At 40.9% G+C, this 19,058-nt stretch overlaps 1 protein-coding gene across 2 annotated transcripts in view; it reads left to right on the forward strand.

The window, feature by feature from the left end:
* Window positions 1–7,799: 7,799 nt before the first annotated feature.
* ATG14 (autophagy related 14) overlaps window positions 7,800–19,058 on the forward strand; it is a 96,587-nt gene continuing 85,328 nt past the window's right edge. The window contains exon 1 of one of the 2 annotated variants that reach the window (XM_069091758.1): window positions 7,800–8,103. In XM_069091758.1, coding sequence (XP_068947859.1) covers window positions 7,826–8,103 — 278 coding nt within the window. In that variant the 5' untranslated portion in view covers window positions 7,800–7,825. The remainder of the gene's footprint in view (window positions 8,104–19,058) is intronic. The other variant, XM_069091756.1, reaches the window with a different exon arrangement.

Raw genomic sequence — 19,058 nt, forward strand, 5'->3', positions numbered from 1 at the left:
CAAGTTTTTATCTTGTATGTGTTTTTGTTTGTCTATTAGTAATGGAGAAAGTGCATGAGATAGAAGGCTATGGAGAGCTAGCGACACCCTCTTAGCTAGCCCTATCCCTTGAATGTGCTGTACCTTTGGTTTTCAGTTCCTGCTTTAGGCTGTGACATTCCCTTTAGTTAAAGCCTTCAATCCTTCTCTTCCTTTCCTGAGAATAGTTTCGTTGTGAGGAATGGATCAATGGAGGCAGGGAAAATTCTCTGAGTTGCCCCCTCACATACAGCCTCTACCAAGCTTCTGAGCTAATTCTGTGTTCACAAGGGTTCAAATTAAGTTTTTCTCTGTATTTGGAAAGCTATGAAAACATGTATCAAGAACATCTCTTTTCTATCTAGCTCTAAGCCCCCAGTTGGAGAAACTTCCAACAATTAGAAAAAGAATCTCTCAGGGAGAGGAGAGGAAAGGAGAGAGAAGAGTGAGAGCTGGACTAATGGATTGGAAAGTGGAGATTATACTGACGCTATGGGAGCTAATGAGTTTACCAAGTGAAAAAGTGTCGAAAGAGAAAAGACAGACAGAGGACAGAGCCTTGAGTTCTTATTGTTAGCAGACATGATGCAGATGAAGAACCAGTAAAAGAGACTGAGGAGTGGTCAGATGGGTAGAAGAAAAACCAGGAGACAGTAGTGACTTTTAAGAAAAAAAGAGACTATCACAAAAAAAAGGAGTGATCATCAGTGTCAAAAGCTGCAGAGAGTGCAAGAAGGATGAGGATTGAGAAAAGACCATTAGATTTAGAGATCTGTCAGTAACTTTGGAGAGAGCAGTTTCAGTTAAATGAGAACAGAAGCCAGATGGCAAAGAGTTAAGCACAGAGAAGGAAAGTAAATGGAGGTACTTAGTGTATCTGGCTTTCTCCAGGTGTTTAGCCAAAAAAAAAAAAAAAAAAAGAGAGAGAGAGGAAAGATATAGGATGATAGCTAGCCAGGATGGTAGGATAAAGTGATGGGTTTTTGAGGATGGGGGAGACTTAGGCATGTTTTTAGGGAGTAGGAAAGCTGTAGATATGGAACAATTCAATTTAATAAAAGAGTAGGGATGATAGATGATACCATCTGCGTGAAGAAGATGGGATGGAGCATGATCCCGTATGCATATAGAGGGGTTTGCCTTGGTAAGGAGAATGACTACCTCTCCGTGTGATAAAGGAATAAAGAAAGAGATCTTGCCAGAGTGCATTTGAATATAAGATGAGAATGGAAAAAAGAAAGAACTCTTAGAAAATGATCTCAATTTTTTAGTGAAATTTGAAACAAAGTTCTCAGCTAAAAGGATGGGGGAGGAGGAGCTGTGGGAGCTTGGAGAAGTGAATAAAGGTTTTAGAAAAGCTGCTGTGGTGAATGGGATAGTTAATTTGTGAAGTGTAAAAAAGATTGCCTTGCCTTAGTGAAGGTCTAATTGAGATTATGTAATACTGTTTTATAGTGGATGCAGTCAATATGGTTCTTTCATTTTCTCCAGCTTCTTTCTGTAGGAGTGATGGCAGTAGATGGTGGGAGTAATCCAAGATTAGAGTTTAGAGGGGGAAGATCCTCTATATGATAAGGGAGCAAAGAACTGGAAAGAAGATAATGGTATAAAATTGAACTAGTTCACCAACAAATCAAGATGGGGTAGGGAAGAGAGAATAGCCAGTGCAGGGGTGATGGCCTGAGAAAGAACCAAGGGTTCAAAGGATTGGAAGTCATGGTAAGGGCAAAGAAAAGGGTTTGAAGTTGCAAGGCCGAGGCAGAAGTGGAATAAAAACAGATTATGGTCAAATAAAGGAGTTTCAGAGTTTATGAACATGGATGTAGGACATTTGCGGGTGATGCTAAGATCAAGGGTACCTTAACCTACTGGCTAGTCCATTTATTACTATATATTACTGTGCGTGAATGAGATAAGGTAAAGATGGTCATGGGAATGATAAAATGAGAAACTGGGAAGTCAGGGTATTTGAGGGAATGTCAGTGTGTATATTGAAATCCCCTAGTATAAGGACAGGAATTGCAGAGGAGAAAGATCATGAGTAAGGCACTGAATTCATTGAGAAAGGAAGGAGAGTATCTTAGAGATCTGTAGATAAAAGCTTCTAGAATCTGGATTGGAGGATAAATATATAGTGATTGAATTTCAAAGAAGGAGAGTTTAACCCTGTGATTGTTCAAGGAAGAGAGCCTGGAAGTGTCAAAAGGGAGCAAGGAAAAATCCAACTATCCCACTATGACCAGTGAGTCTGGATGAATGAGTGAAAGTACAGCCAGCGCTGGAAAAGGTCAGGGAAGCAGTGTCATTGGAAGGGAACCAGGTCTCAGTGAGTGCAAGAAGATGAACTGAGCAAGGAAGGAAGAGGTTTACAATGGCAACTAGTGTAACTTATGGTGCAGGCATTCCAGAGAGCACAGTGGAAGGGTTAGTTGGGTAGCTTAGAATGGGACATTTGAGAGGAGTTGGTTTGAAGATGATGGGATAAGAGAGCAGTCAGTGGAGGATGGGAAATTGTCAGGGATCTGTGCTTGACTGGAAAGTGGAGGTTTGTGGAGGGTGCCTAAGCCGGGAGCAAGTCAGGCCTGAGGAAGTATACATGGTCTCTACCTACCTGGAGCTTGAGGGAAGGATAAGGCAGACCCCAACGTTGTGGGAACAGAAATGTGAAATAAACTTTGGAATGGATCAGGCTCCTCTAGGGAGGGAAATATTAGAAGTAAAATGGAATCAGCATCTTAGATCTACCTCTCTAGCAAGTTCAACAAAACTAGTGCCCAGACTGTCCTCTTAAGTCTCAAAGTCCTGTACTGACCATATCAGTGAAGCTCTGCTCCTGCTTCCATGGAAATAATTTTCCTTGTGTGGCCAGGTTGTCATTGTGTGACTCAGAGGGAGGTGGTACAGACATCTCTAGAGATGTAACCCCACCACCCTATCCTTCTCCAAGGGAGATTTCTGTTCCTGCCAGAAGGAAGAGCAGGAAGTTAGAGCTAGAGTCCAATATGCTCTCTTAAGAGAGAGTACCTGGGTAGAATTAGAACTATCTGTTCCTTTAAATATGGTTAGTCTAGTCAGGGTGGGGAGCCTGCGGCCTCAAGGTCACATGTGGCCCTCTAGTTCTATGAGTGGGGCTCTTTCATTGAATCCAAACTTCAGAGAACAAATTCCCTTGTCTAAGGAATATGGGTTCAATCTAACTTCTGATCACGGTTTCTTATTATTGGGGGGAGGGGGATTCTATGTTTCACATCCAAGGTTGTAACCCTTTTCTACCTAACACCAGTTCCACAATGAATACACATAGCAAGTAACAAAGAAACCCAAATTTACCCAATACCTTACCCGGGTCACACAGTTGGTGTCTGGGGTGGGATTTGAACTCAGGTCTTCCTGCTTCCAGCCTGGTGCTCTCTCCACTACACCATCTAGCTGCCTGTCAGGTTTTATTTTGTTTTGTTTTATGGAACTTATTCCCATAGCCCCTTTGATATAGTGGCCTTTCTCCAAGGGATATCATCACAATTCCACTGAGCCTGTGCAAATTACAGCAAAATAGAAATTGGGGAAAGTAAACATAGAAGAATCTATACTACATAATAGAGAATGATGGAGATCTCCCATTGGGAGCAAGAGAACTCAGCTTAACCAAAAGAGACAGTCCTAGTCTCACCCAAGATGAAAGTTCCCCATAATATGGGGACATAAGAGAGACTGCTGGCTCCTCTAATGTCTTCCCAGAGTCTTTTCCTTCAGCAACCCGAAGTGGAGTTGGCCTCTTCCATCTTCTCTCTTAAAACTAAAAGCTGGTAGGGCCTGAAGTGACTTGAAGCTGAGAGTCCCAAAGCAGACTCAAAAAGGCTGGAGCTCTCTCACTTTCACCACCTCCACCCCCACTCTCCACAGAGGGCAGGGCATCCATCAATAAGGATACTTTATCAGTGGTCTTGGGGACAGGGGGTTACACTTGGTTTCTGTTGGTCTCTGTTTCTCACTTTCCTGCTCTTCTAGACCTGATATCACTGATTCTCATGATATTTTAGGAATGGAGGGGACTAAGTCCTTCACCAATCTCCAGTGAGCTATATATGAGGTATATGTAAAGATCATTACATATATACATGTATATATGTGTGTGACATACATATATAATACACACAACATATATATTCTATGTGTGTGATATGTATACATTACTTCTGTAGAAGGAGACATGTATATTTAAAAGTATGTGAAAAATTAATACGGGAGTGGTTTGCCATTTCCTTCTCCAGCTCACTTTACAGATGAGGAAACTGAGGTAAATAGCGTTAAGTGACTTACCTGGGTCACACAGCTAGTGTCTGAGGTGGGATTTGAACTCAGGTCTTCCTGCTTCCAGCCTGGTGCACTCTCCACTACACCATCTAATTGCCTGTCATGTCTTGTTTTGTTTTAATTTATGGAATTTGTTCCCATAGCCCCTTTGATGGTGGTCTTTCTCCAAGAGATATCATCACAATTGCACTGAGCCTCAAATTCCTCCTTGTTTTACCTTAACCTACTGGCTAGTCCATTTATTACTATATGAACCCACACATGTTTTAGCCTCCTAACTTCCTACCTCTTTATATTTTGTTGTAGCCATAGCACCATAAATAGAAAAGTTATTCATTTTGAAAAAAAAATCCTTTTTACTTCCTAGCATAACAGCAACCTCAGAGGCCATTCGTATGGGACTCTCCTCATGAGTAGAGATTGATTATTCGATGCTTCATGCCTATGGGAGGCACACAGTTGGTGAGAGCTTGAGAAAGGAAAGATCTTGGGTCTTCTGGCTTCCAGCTTTGAGAGAGAAGATGCGCGGCTCCTCTCTCCGGGTCTCCCCTGAAGGAAGAGGAAGACTTTGGGAAGAAGTCAACAAGTAGAGGACTCATCAGTGTCTATCATATCCGTATTCCCAGCTTGCTGTAGTAGAGACTTCAGAGAATTTCCCCTTGGTAAGATCTAAGACTGTGTCTTGGCTAAGCAGTTTTGGGAGAGCTCTCCCAAGGAGATCTCCAAAAAGAGAGTTCGTCCACTCTGGATTATCTTATGTATACATTCTCTTTTTTTCTGTTTTGCTATGGATTTGGATAAATGGGTTTACTCACTATTTGCTATGTGTGTTCATAGAATTTGCATCTGGTGGGAATGGAGCCAAGTCTTGGTTACATTGCTTGTAGGTACTCCTTCCCCATGAAGGGGTTGTATTCAGGAGTGCAGCTTGAACCTGAAAATCATTTCCTCTGGAGTAAAAATATTTAAGGGAAAAATTGATATAGTTCTAGACCAGTACCCCCTTTCACTGAGGCCAGTCTCTACCCCCAATCTCCAGCTTACCCTCCAGGCAGGAATCAAAGTTTCCCTTGGAGAAGGGGGGGGGGGGAAGGTACTATTTTTGACTCCCTGGGAGTCACATCTAGAGATACACATTTAGACACCCAAAAACCCTACATGGGTCCCATTACAACGCCCCTCACACAAGCATCATTCACGGATTGAAAACAGAGGTTTGAAATGATAAGAGGTGGACAATAATTGTCTTATGTCATTCACCCGGGACTCCTTTTCCCCCCAGTCCTGTCCTCCACAACCAGAGAGAAGATCAAATTCTTCACTTCTTAAGTTTCAGTTTGCCTCCAGAAGGAATTAGCATCTAACTTTTTCATCAATTTTACCCAGGTTTTCTTTCTCATTTTCTATATGCTGTCCAAGTATTATTTAATTTCCTACTCTTCTAAGAAAATTTCAAACAATTTGCCTGCAACCTTTGAAGTATCTTCACACAAAGCTGGAAGACAAGATGGATAAAACCCCACACCAGGGGCACAGGAAAGCCTTGGTCATATTCTTTCAATTCTATAGCAACCTCCTTACCCCAGCACTTTTCCACTTAGCCTTAAACTTCTCACCATCATCTCCTATGCCCACTTGTGCACTGGCAACAAGTTATCAGATTAAATGTTGATTTTCTTTGGAGGATCTTGTCAAAATCGTCATCAGCTTCCTCTACCACATAGTCTGCAACATAAGCTGCAGTTAAATTCAAGGTGTTTGTTTTGGTTATACTTACCAAGACTAGAAGACCAAATGTTTCACGAAAAGGTCTTTGTGGTTGCGGTGCTTGCTTTTGGGCGTGTGATGAAACCATTTTCAGCACCTCCTTTGTTTTTCTCTCCAAGCAAAAGCTGTTAGCCCTCCTTCAAGCTAGCTCTAATTTCCTTTTATCTTGTTTCACTTTATCACATGCCAACCGATACTGATACAGTTCAGTTCTTCCAACAGCAAGTGAAAGTGCTGGTCCTCTGCTCCTTGTTCCACATCTCCGTCAACATTACCGTGGAAGCACAATATGGACGTCACCAAAGGCCATTTTTCATTTTCTTTTGTTTCAGGGCTGCTAAGGTCAACTTGTTCAACATCATGCCGCAAATAAAGTGGTAACAGATGTCCGACCTCAAAGTCCCTGACAAACCTATTTCCTGCAAAATGCTGACTTATGTCTTTGTCGTGTATTCCAGGTAATGCCCACAATTAAGTGCATCCCAAGAAGATACATCTACATCCGAAAGCCTCAAAAACAGGATAGAGGAACATCTACGGTCTGGGCACCTTCTGACTGCTGGAAAGGAGGCTGACATAGATAAGAGGTCTGAGAACCTTTTTTAAAAGTTCCCGTTTTAGCCTATGTCCTTCTTCCATCCGGGCTTTACTTACTGTCAAAAATCTAACTGTTCTAATAAAAATTCGTTTTGGCAAGTTAGCCAGAAGACACTTGAAGGAAGGCTGTACTCCCCCTGTGAGAAGCGGTCTAGAAAGGACAACCTAAAACTTATTTTAAATATCATAATGATAACAATAACAGAGAGCCGGAATGTAGCATTCTAAGGTTTGCAACATGCCTTACGTATCTCATAGGATCCTCATAACCCTGTGAGGTAGTGCTGTTATTAGCCCCACTTTACAGAAGGAGACACTGAGACTGAGTCGTTGGATGACTTGCCAGGGTGGCAGAGCAAATTCTTAGGGCAGAATTCAAACTCAGGTCTTCCCTACTCACAGTCCAGTGCTCTACCCACTGTTCAATACTTTTATCAGAAGTAATTAATGGGGCGGCTGGGTGGCGCAGTGAATGGAGCACCGGCCCTGGAGTCAGGAGGACCCGAGTTCAAATCTGCCCTCAGACACTTCACACAAAACTAGCTGTGTGACCTTGGGCCAGTCACTAGCCCCAATTGCCCTCCCTCCCCCCTCCAAAAAGCAAACATCAAATTTTTCATTTGATTGTCCATATGGTTTCCAAGTGTTGACTTTCTGCTGTTCCAGTCCAATTTTGATCAATAACTAAAAAGGCCGTTTATGTAGCTAAAGAGCCGCAATAGTGAGCCAGCGGTTACCCCTTCGCATCCCATCTATGGAGCCAACGCGGAGGGCCGCGCTCGGAGCGTCAGCCTTATCCCGTTCGGTACAGCAGCCCCGGGGGCGGGGCTCATGCTCCCCACAGGGCTGCGAGTCCGCCATTATTATGCCCACTTTACAGAGGAGGAAACTGAAGCGAAGCGCCCTGCGCGGCGTCCGGGGGCCCCCCGGGGCAGTGGAGCCCACCCCGCCCACGCGCCTCCCAAGTTAGGGACCGCCCGGGCCTCCAGCGAGGCGCGTCTTTCCGTCTGGCGCCGGCGCCCTTCCAGGACCACAGGTCTCCGGAAGCACGTGGGCGGGCCAGGGGCTGGAAGCCACGCCCCCGCTTCCTGCCCCACGCACCGCCCCTTTCCGCCCGGCCTGGCCCAGGATGCACCTGGTTGAAAACAAAGTCCCACGTGACTGGCTGTGCTCTGAGGCCATCATGGCGTCTCCCTGTGGGAAAGGATCCCAGGCTTTGGAGGTTGCAGGCTGTGGCTGCCCGCCGCCCTCCCGGGACCTGGTGGTGGATTCGGTGGAGGACGCGGAGGGCCTGTACGTAGCGGTGGAGCGGTGTCCCTTGTGCAACACCACCCGCCGGCGCCTGACCTGCGCCAAGTGCGTCCAGACCGGCGACTTCGTGTTTTTTGACGGCCGGGACGGCGAAAGGTAGCGATCGCGGCGGCGGCGGCGGCGGCCTTGGGGGCGCTTAAGGTCTACCCACCCCCACCCCCGGCTAGTCGTAACCCTGTGTGTCCGCGCTCGTCCCCGAGTGCTAAGGTGGGGGAGGGAAGGGGTGTGTGTGTGTGTGTGTGTGTCCTTGCCGGGTGCGCCTCGAGCCTCCGCTCTGCTGGGCTGTGTACCAGGCCCGGCCTTTGATGCCTTCCACTCACGGCGGGGGGCTCTGTAAGTCCGCAGGGTCGGCCTGAGAGAGAGCTTCGCTGGGGGGTCTCGCTCACATTCCCACCTCGCGGAGCTGCCTTTGCCCGGGGAGTTTAAGCGCTCCCGTTCCGATGCTTCCTTCACCCTCCCTTTGCGGACGCAAGATTTTCCCTGACTTTTTCCTACAAAGAGACCAGAAATGTTGGTGGCTGACCCCCGAGGTTAGTGTGGCGTCAGTGGCCCATGTCAAGCGACGTAACCAGTAGCATGTGAACAGTGGCTTTCTCTTTCTCTTCTCTGTTCCTGCCCTTTCAATTTACCATAAGTTCCTCCGGACACACAAGGAGCACACTTTCCGGTCCCCTAGGGCGGTGGTCTCCCTGTACTGATCAGGCACCCCGCAGTTAAAAGAACGCCAGGCCTGCAGTCATCCCTCCTCACGTGGGTGAAAGTGGCACAGCTATTTTAAAAGTGTTGGACCTGCCTCAGACGCTTCTCAGTTGTGTGACCCTGAGCAAGTCACTGAACTTCCTTCCGTCTAGGGTCTCTCATCTGGAAAGTGGGATTAAACATAGCGTCTCTCTCATTGTTTTATTGTGAGTTTCAAAGGAGACAAAAGGTAGGGTGCTTTCAAACACCTTACACTATAGAAGCGCTAGCTGTTGATTTTAACATTATATACATGTTCTGTTGTACCAGTACAGGTAATAAAGCATTTTGTAAAAATTAAAAAGAATGGAGTGAATATGAAGTAAATGATTTTTTAAAATACTTTTTTGTTATGAGAGCAGAGTTTTTTGAATGTAAAGAATATATGAATATAAGAATCATAGGTGACATGCGTATGTAGTTTTTGATCACAAGCTTAGCTTGCTAATTATATATGGCTTCCTCCTATCCTGAACTAATATTTCAAATCACAATGCACACTTAAAGTGTGGTTTGTCATTAATGACTGTGGGTATAATTCCATATTTTGAATCTTCTTAGTAATTTTTAATTTTTTTGGTTGAGTTATCACATCCGATTAGACTGATTATATCTTTTTTGTGTGTGTGTGGTTTTTTGGAGGGAGAAGGCTGGGAAATTGGGGTAAGTGGCTTGTCCAAGGTCACATGGCTAGTAAGTCTGAGGTTGGATTTGAAACTGAATACATTGCAATACACTGAGAGGGAATGAACAGGTTAGGGCACCACCATCAACCTTTCTGTGTCATGAAATTTTAACTCTTCCCTCATGTGGTTATCTTGTCTAGTATCTGGACATACCATCAGAGGGAAGGCATTGATGGGGTCCAGGCTCTGGGAAACCCCTTGATCTCTGATTGAATTCATTTTAGCTAGGCCCTAATCTCTGTTTCTCTTAACTGAGCCTAGCCCTCCATTGTTCAGCTATTTCTCACCCTTGATCCTATCAAAATATCTATACCCAAATCTGTTACCCTTAAACTAGCCTGGCCCTCCATTGTCTGTCACCTGGAGGTAGCCTTCTGCTATTTCCCACCCTTAATCCCATTCTTGGAGTCTGACTTATTCCATCAAAGAGCCTCCATGAAGGTGCTGAGATTCAATCTAGCATGGACTCACTCTGTGTCAGATTCTCCTGGCCTGCTTGTCTAATAAAAGGATCACAAATACTTGGGCTCCTTAAGAGTCCATCCATTATGGCCAATCTTTAATAAGCTTTGTTTTACTTTGGCTGAGAGAAGGCTTGAATCGAATTCATTGGGCAGGACCCAGCATGTTGGTATTTTGGGGTCTTGCACACCTGTAAACCCTAAACCTCAACAGCACCAATGTCTATTGATGTTAAATCCTAGTAAAGCTTAATATCCTTATTTTACTAAATAAAAATCTAAATAGGAGTTGTAATAGTTTCTCCCCTTCTCAACTCCATTGACTTTCTTATATATCACATTTTGGAGAATACTGTGCTAAGGGCCTACAAAACTTTTATGAAAAGAGTGGAAGAAGTTTGGCTACAGTAATAGGTTCTCTGAATAAAATGAGTTTTATTTGGCATTTGGAGTGCAGGTGGAAGCTTTTGTGGTTCTTTATATTCCTCTGATGTCGGTTAAATTCAGGTCATTCTGTCAGTCAACAAACATTAAGATCCAGCTATATGCCCAGTGATGTACTAGGTACTAGTCAAGGATCTTACCTTCTGTAGAAGGAGGCGTGCATATTTAAAAGTGTATGAAAAATTAACACAAAAGAAATACAGAGTGCTTAGGGAGAGGGGGCCCTAGAAAAAAAGAAAAGTTATTTACATAAGGGGAGGGCAGTTAGCTGTCATGATAGATAGAGTGCTGGGCCTGGCGTCAGGAAGAGTTCAGATCCTGCCTCAGACACCAGCTGTCTGATCCTGGGCAAGTCACTTAATCCTGTTTGCCTCATTTTTCTCATCTGTAAAATGACCTGGAGAAAGAAATGGTAAACCACTTCAGTACATTTGCCAAGAAAATCCCCTAAAGGGTCAGAGTTGGCAATGACTGAACAACAATGTAAGTCATTACAGGTGTACAGTAATTGCATCTTGAAAAAAAAGATAGATTCTAAAAGACAGGGTGTATCAACAATGCAATATTCACAATGCCTATGGCAATTATAAATATGCTGATGTGGTTATTAATCACATAATATACCAGGCCTTCTATATGAGGGATAAAGCTAGAACATTTATTAAAATGCCAAATAACTGAGTCCTAAAACCAGAAAGTCAAAGCCATCACAATAGTTATGAAATTGGCACACATAGTTCATGTAGTGAACACCCACATTCTCAAGCCTTTAAAACAGAACAGGCTACCTCAGGGAAAGGTCCTCCTATCCCCACTCACTGCAACTGTTCAGCATCCAGGAAGCGTGCTCCCAGCAGCTCTGGCCCCTGGCAGTCCTCAGCAGGAGTCCTTAGCAGAAATTCTGGCTGACTCAAAAAGGGCTTCACACTGCTGCCGCTGCCGCTGCCGCCACCACTAGCCACCACAGGAACTCTAGCTTGGCTTCCACTTCCTCTTGCTCCGCCCCTTCCTGCTACTTCATCAAGTCCAGTGGGGCATGGAAGATCTTTAAATGCTCTAACCCTTACATTCGTCCCCAAGATCTCTTGTGTCCCTTACTTGGCAAAAATACATTAGGAATAACTGGTGTCAACAGAATTTTACAATGATATAACAAGGATAGCACACAATAAACACAGAAAACAATATTTTAGGGTGGGGCTTGAGCACAAGCTCCCCATCATTGCCCTTCCCCCCAAAAAATCTTGAGGTAAGGGGCGAAGGTCTCTTCTTCCCTGGCTACTTGCTGCTGAAATCTGATGTAGAGCTGTCCCTGTCCCAAAGGGTCATTTGAGAGGTCACTTCTTAATGTGCTTGATGCCAAGTCTAGGGGTGACACAGCACAGTTGCAGATAGGGGGTGACATCCAGCTTAAGCTATCAGGCATCTACAGGTGGAGGGTACCAAGCCTGCGGAAACAACTCTAGCAAACAAGGTGAACACACAAAAAGCCAAGAAAAAGCAAAGCGACAATAACCAGACTATTGTAGCCTCACTCATGGTAGAATATATGTTAAGGGTACAATTTTGTAATCATCTTCTCCAGAATAAACAGTAGTTACAGTGTTATCCCTCCCATGTGCTATGAACTCTGCAGCCTTTGGAACATCATCTGGCTTCCGTTTTACCCATACTTTAGCTCCTGATTTTATTCTATCAGTAGAACCAAATTCTTCATTTCCTCTGACAGTTATTTTGGAGGGAGGGTCAGTTTTTACAAGTGGTATTGTTTTACAAGGAATGATAATCACTTGAACTATCCTATCATTTTTATGAATCTGTATGGGCCCTTCAGCTAAATTATGAAATGTCAACAACAATTTCTCCTTGATAATTAGAATCTATTACTCCAGTATTCCTTGAGCTGCTAATCCTGATGGATTACTGAAAGAACAGTTGAGGAAGTTAAGTTCCAATAATTCATATCAACATTGGAAGGATAATTTGTTCATGGCTCTACATAATTTGAATAATAGACCATTGGGAGGAAGTACACCTCCAGCCAGAATGATGACCCCAAATCTGCAAATTAGAAAACAACAAACACATAAGATCCCAAATATTGAGCAGTGGACCTTGAGGCCAGATGTCCCAGCACCATGCCCCTGATTAGTGTATTGTAGTTTGTTAAGCAGCAAAATGTCCTTTGTCCTTGAGGAAAATCACTTGGTCAGGTATATGAAGAATGGATTGGATTGGGCAGAGACTTGAGATAAGGAAACCCATTAGGAGGCTATTGTAATAATCTAGGAAAAAAGTGACAGGATATAAACCAGTATAAAATGATTCTATGAGTAGATGGAAGTGATTGGATGCAAAAAGGTATTGTTGAGTTAGAGATGGCAAGATTTGCCAAGATGTGTGCAGGGAGGGATATTTAGGAACAAGGGGTGACGCTAACATTGGGAGCTTGGAAGACTGGAAGAATATTCGGTGGTATCTTTGAAAGAAATAGAGAAGCTTGGAAGAGGTAAAGGGTCTTGGTGGAAAGTTAAAGAGTTCAGTTTTGGACAGGTGGAAGAATATTTTCTTTTTTTTTTTTTTTTGGAGGGGCAATCGGGGTTAAGTGACTTGCCCAAGGTCACACGGCTAGTTTTTTGTGTTATGTGTCTGAGTTGGATTTGAACTCAGGTCCTCCTGACTCCAGGGCCAGTGCTTTCTTCACTGTGCCACCTAGCTGCCCCTAGAATATTTTCTTAATTGGAAATGTAAGACATAGCACGATGTGACCATTTTTGGTGACTCTTGTAACCCATTTATTTCATAGCAATATCCCACTGGAGTAATTCAGACTCTTTATACAAACAACTTTGAAAAGCAACATACATTTAAAAGAATAAGCTATTTCATTAAAATAGAGTAATGATAAAATTATGGAACAATTTGAATAAAAGAATGTGCAACAATATAAATTTTTTTAAAGTTTGTAAACATGCTTTGCTAATCTGCTTTAATTAGTAAGAACAGGTTTTACACCTGTTCTTACTAAGAACAGGATTACATTGGGATTTTCCTGGCACATAAAAGTATGACCATAAAGTAATATCACTGACTTCATAAGTGACCTCCTAAAGCTAATCTCATTCATATTTGGTAAAACTAATAAAACCTTAAAACAGATGGCAATTCCTTGCTTTCAGTTTGAGAAATTGAATTTTTAAAAAATTCTATTCAATATTTGTTAGGCATACCTACTTTGTGCAGAACACTGCTGAGTGCTGGCAATACAAAGAGCAATGATAAAAAAAAAAAACAATAGGGGCAGCTAGGTGACCAAGTGGATAGAGCCCTGGAATCAGGAGTACCTGAGCTCAAGTCTGGCCTCAAGACACTTAACACTTAACTAGCTGTGTAACCTTGGGTAAGTCACTTAACCCAAATTCCCCCCTCCAAAAAGACCAAAAAAAAGACCATAATTTAAATAGTGCTCTAAGTTTACAAAATACTTGATCTATATTTTACGAAAGATAACAAAATTTTAGCCTTTCAGGAGTTGATGGCATAATATGGTATGCTAGAAATTTTTTTTTAACCTGTTCATGTATGTTTTATAAAGATCTTTTACCTTTATAGCATTATGTTCTAAAAAGTGCAGGAAATAGATGAAGAAAAGTTTTCATTTGGGAATAAAACTATAAGATATCAGTGCCAAATTAAGTTGAGCCCAAAGATAAAAACTCTCCAGACACTCTCTCCCCTGTAAGTTAATGAGCAGTTAATGACATTTTACTGTTTTTGTAGAAACTAATACCCCCTAGTGAATATGGAGATTTTCTTGCTATAAGAAAGAATTTCAGGGTTTAAAATTTTTCAGATTCTTATTTATTTTGATATTTCCTGTTAGAATGTAGCAGTAGCACTTTATATTTGCCTAGTGTACTCTACAGTGACTGTTTACTGGAGCTATTTTTCATTTCCTAACAGCATCGGGATAATCAGGAAACAGAAGAGCAGGCTATGATAAGGAGCTGACTTTCCTCTCCTGGAAATTGAGTTTTTAAGAGAGGTGCACAGTAGACCTTATTCCTCAGGAGCTAAAAAAGGCTTGGACCAAATACGTTAGTTACCTAGAATTATATTTGCTTTTAATTTGTACGGTTCACAGGCAACCAGGTTGCTCCTTTTTAAAAAAACAAATTATATATATTTTTCAATCAGCAAAAATCTGGCTTCTCTCCTAACTACCCAGACCCCTTCAGAGAACAAAAGAAAAACGAAATCCTTGTTACAAACATGTATATTCAAGCAAAACAAATTTCTGCATTGACCAATGTCATTCTGAATCATCAAGAGGCAGGGTAGCATGTTTGGTCTAGAATCGTGGTGGGTCAGTAATTCCTAATTCTTTCAGAGTTGTTTGTCTTTACCTTTTTGTTGTCATTGTACACGTGGTTCTGGGTCTGTTTATACGATATCCATTCTTCTATAAGTCTGTCCAGGTTTCTCTGAAACCATTGTCTTCATCATTTTTTATACATTGAGTGTTTTCGATCATAATACTCTCACTTCAGCTATTCCCCAGTGGGAGGGCACTCTCTGAGATTTTCATTCTTTGCCATCTCAAAAAGAGCTATAAATATTTTTGTAAACGCTTAGAGTATGTTTTACTTAGGACTAATTCTTCCCTTAATCTACTTTCTCTCAAATTCTAATCCCCATTTCTTCCCTTTCCTTACTTTTACTCTATTTGAATGAAATATATTTCTGTACCCATATCTGTATGTGTGTTCTTCCCTTATTTGACCAGTTCAGAGGAAAGAGGTAGAAGTGTCAGCTCTTCCCCCTTCTCCGTATTTGTATAGATGTCTGCTTGTACACCCTGATTATGTAACTTTACTCTAGCCTACCTTTCCCTTTCCCCCTCCTTCCATCTACTCCTCTTGTCTTCATTTACATTCTTAAAATTATGAAGGCATGACAGAACCACTGATGACTATAAGACTCATTTGATCAATCAATCTGTAGGCATTTGTTAAGTGTTCCAGGCCCCGTGCTCAGTATACAAAAACAAGCAAAACACAGTCCCTGCTTTCAAGGAGCTTAAATTCTTTTTTTTTTTTTAATTAATTTGTTTGTTTCCTTTTAGTTTACAGGATTCAATTCCACAATTCCTTGAGTTTCACATTTTGTCCCCCTTCCTCCCCTCCCCACCATGGCGGCATCTAGTCAAGTATAGGATCTGTAAATACTTTCACATTATAACATTAGTCAGGTTATAAAGACGGATTGTATCAGATGGAATGAAAAATGGTGAAGAGGACATAAAACCAAACAAGAGAAGGAAAAAGATCAGGTATTTTGCTTCCACCTGGATATAAACTCAGTTCTTTCTAGTTCTTTCTCCGGATGCATGTATTTCTCTCCATCATGAGTCTTTTGGGATTGACTTATATCACTGCGTTGCTGAGAAGAGTCCAGTCTATCAAAGTTGGTCATCACACATACGTTGTGTCTGTAATTGTGTACAAATTTCTCCTGGTTCTACTCTTCTCACTCAGCATCAGTTCATATAAGCCTCTCCAGGTAAATATGAAGACCGTCTGCTCCTCATTTCTTATAGCACAATAGTATTCCATAACATGCATATGCCACAACTTGTTCAGCCATTCCCCAATTGATGGGCACCCCCTTAATTTCCAATTCTTTGCCACCACAAAAAGAGCTGCTATAAACATTTTTGTACATATGGGTCTTTCTCCCATTTCTATGATCTCTTTGGGATATAACCCTAGGAGTGGTATTGCTGGATCAAAGGGTATGAAAGTATTTCTAGCCCTTTGGGCATAATTCCAGATTGCGCTCCAGAAAGGCTGGATCAGTTCACAACTCCACCAGCAATGCATTAGTGTTCCAATTTGCCCACATCCTCTCCAGCATTTGTCATTTTCCTGTTTTGTGATCTTAGTCAATCAGACTGGTGAAATGTGGTACCTCAGAGTTGTTTTGATTTGCATTTCTCTAATCAGTAGTGAATTAGAGCATTTCTTCATGTGCTTATAGGTATCTTTAATTTCTTTCTCTGAAAACTGCCTGTTCATATCCTTTGACCATTTATCAATTGGGGAATGACTCATATTCTTATAAATTTGACTCAAATCTCTGTATGTTTTAGAAATGAGTCCTTTGTCAGAGACATAGGTTGTAAAGATTCTTTCCCAATTTTCCACCTCCCTCTTAATCTTGGTTACATTGGCTTTGTTTGTACAGAAACTTTTCAATTTCATGTAGTCAAAATTATCCATTTTACATTTTATAATGTTCTCTAATTCTTGTTTAGTCATAAAATCTTTCCCTCTCCATAAGTCTGATAGGTAAACTATTACTTGTTTTAGGAGACTGCTTACAGTATCAACCTTTATACCTAGATCATGCACCCATTTAGACTTGATTTTGGTATATGGTGTTAGATAATGGTCTATGCCCAGTTTCTGCCATACTATATTCCAGTTTTCACAGCAGTTTTTGTCAAATAGTGAGTTCTTATCCCCAAAACCTGGGTCTGGAGGTTTATCAAACAATACATTACTATAGTCATTGACTTCTGAATCTTGTGTGCCTAATCTATTCCATTGATCCACTCCTCTATTCCTCAGCCAGTACCAAGTAGTTTTGAGGACTGCTGCTTTATAATACAGATTAAAATCTGGTATAGCTAGTCCACCTTCCCTAGCATTTCTTTTCATTAATTCCCTTGATATTCTGGACCGTTTATTCTTCCAAATCAATTTTGTTACTATTTTTTCTACCTCTATAAAGTAGTTTTTTGGTAAATTAATTGGTATGGCACTAAATACATAATTTAATTTAGGGAAAATTGTCATTTTTATTATATTAGCTCAACCCAGCCACTAGCAATTGATATTTTTCCAGTTAGTTAGATCTGACTTTATTTGTGTGAAAAGTGTTTTGGAGTTGTGGTCATATAGGTCCTGGGTTTGTTTTAGCAGGTAGATTCCCAAATATTTTATAATGTCTACAGTAACTTTAAATGGGGTTTCTCTTTCTATCTCTTGCTGTTGAATCTCATTGGAAATATATAGGAATGCCGAGGATTTATGTGGGTTTATTTTATATCCTGCAACTTTGCCAAATTTATTTATTGTCTCAAGTAGTTTTTTACTTGATTCTCTAGGATTCTCTAAGTATATCATCATATCATCTGCAAAGAGTGATAGCTTGGTCACTTCTTTGCCTAATTTGATTCCTTTGATTTCTTTTTCTTTTGTAATTGCTACTGCTAACATTTCTAGTACCAGATTGAATAAGAGGGGTGATAGTGGACACCCTTGTTTCACCCCTGATCTTGTGGGAAATGCTTCTAGCTTCTCCCCATTACATATAATACTGATGGCTTTAAATAGATGCTACCTATTATTTTAAGGAAGGCTCCATTTATTCCTATACTTTCTAATGTTTTTAATAGGAATGGATGTTGTATTTTGTCAAAAGCCTTTTCTGCATCTATTGAGATGATCATGTGGTTTCTGATAGTTTTATTGTTGATATGATCAATTATACTGATGGTTTTCCTAATATTAAACCATCCTTGCATTCCTGGAATAAAACCTACCTGATCAAAGTATATAATTCTTGAGATAAGTTGCTGTAGTCTTTTTGCTAGTATTTTATTTAGAATTTTTGCATCTATATTACATGAGGGAGATTGGTCTATAATTTTCTTTCTCTGTTTTATGTCTTCCTGATTTAGGTATCAGTACCATATTTGTGTCATAAAAAGAATTTGGTAGGACTCCTTCTTCACTAATTTTCCCAAATGGTTTGTAGAGTCTTGGACTCAATTGTTCTTTAAATGTTTGATAGAATTCACTAGTGAATCCATCTGGCCCTGGAGATTTTTTCCTAGGGAGCTGACTGATGGCTTGTTCAATTTCTTTTTCTGAGATGGGGTTATTTAAGTAATTTACTTCCTCTTCAGTTAATCTGGGCAACTTGTATGTTTGTAAATATTCATCCATTTACCTAAGATTGTCAAATTTATGTGCACACAATTGGGAAAAATAATTCCTAATTATTGTTTTGATTTCCTCTTCATTGGAGGTAGATTCACCCTTTTCATTTTTGATACTCATAATTTGGTTTTCTTCTTTCTTTTTTTTTATCATATTGACTAAGGGTCTATCAATTTTGTTGATTTTATTTATTAATTCAATAGTTTTCTTAATTTCAATTTTATTAATCTCTCCTTTGGTTTTCAGTATTTCTAATTTAGTATTTAATTGGGGATTTTGAATTTGTTCTTTTTCTAGGTTTTTTAATTGCATGCCCAATTCTTTGAGCTCCCTTTTCTCTAATTTAATCATTTATGCACTCAGGGATATATAACTTCCCCTAAGAACTGCCTTTAATGTATCCTACAAATTTTGGTATGTTGTCTCATTATCATCCTCTTGAATGAAATTATTGATTGTTTCTATAATTTCATGTTTGACCCACTCATTCTTTAGGATTAAATTGTTTAATTTCCAATTAGTTTTTAGTCTGTCTTTCCCTGGCCCTTTATTGCATATAATTTTTATTGCATCATGATCTGAGAAGGATGTATTTAATATTTCTGCCTTACTGCATAGAATTGTGAGGTTTTTATGCCCTAGAACGTGGTCAGTTTCTGATTATGTGCCATGAACTGCTGAGAAGAAAGTATATTCCTTTTTATCCCTATTCA

This window comes from Petaurus breviceps, unplaced genomic scaffold, assembly GCF_028583685.1.
Source record: "Petaurus breviceps papuanus isolate PSGF00001 unplaced genomic scaffold, PetGlider_PUasm1.0 189, whole genome shotgun sequence".
NCBI lineage: Eukaryota > Metazoa > Chordata > Mammalia > Diprotodontia > Petauridae > Petaurus > Petaurus breviceps.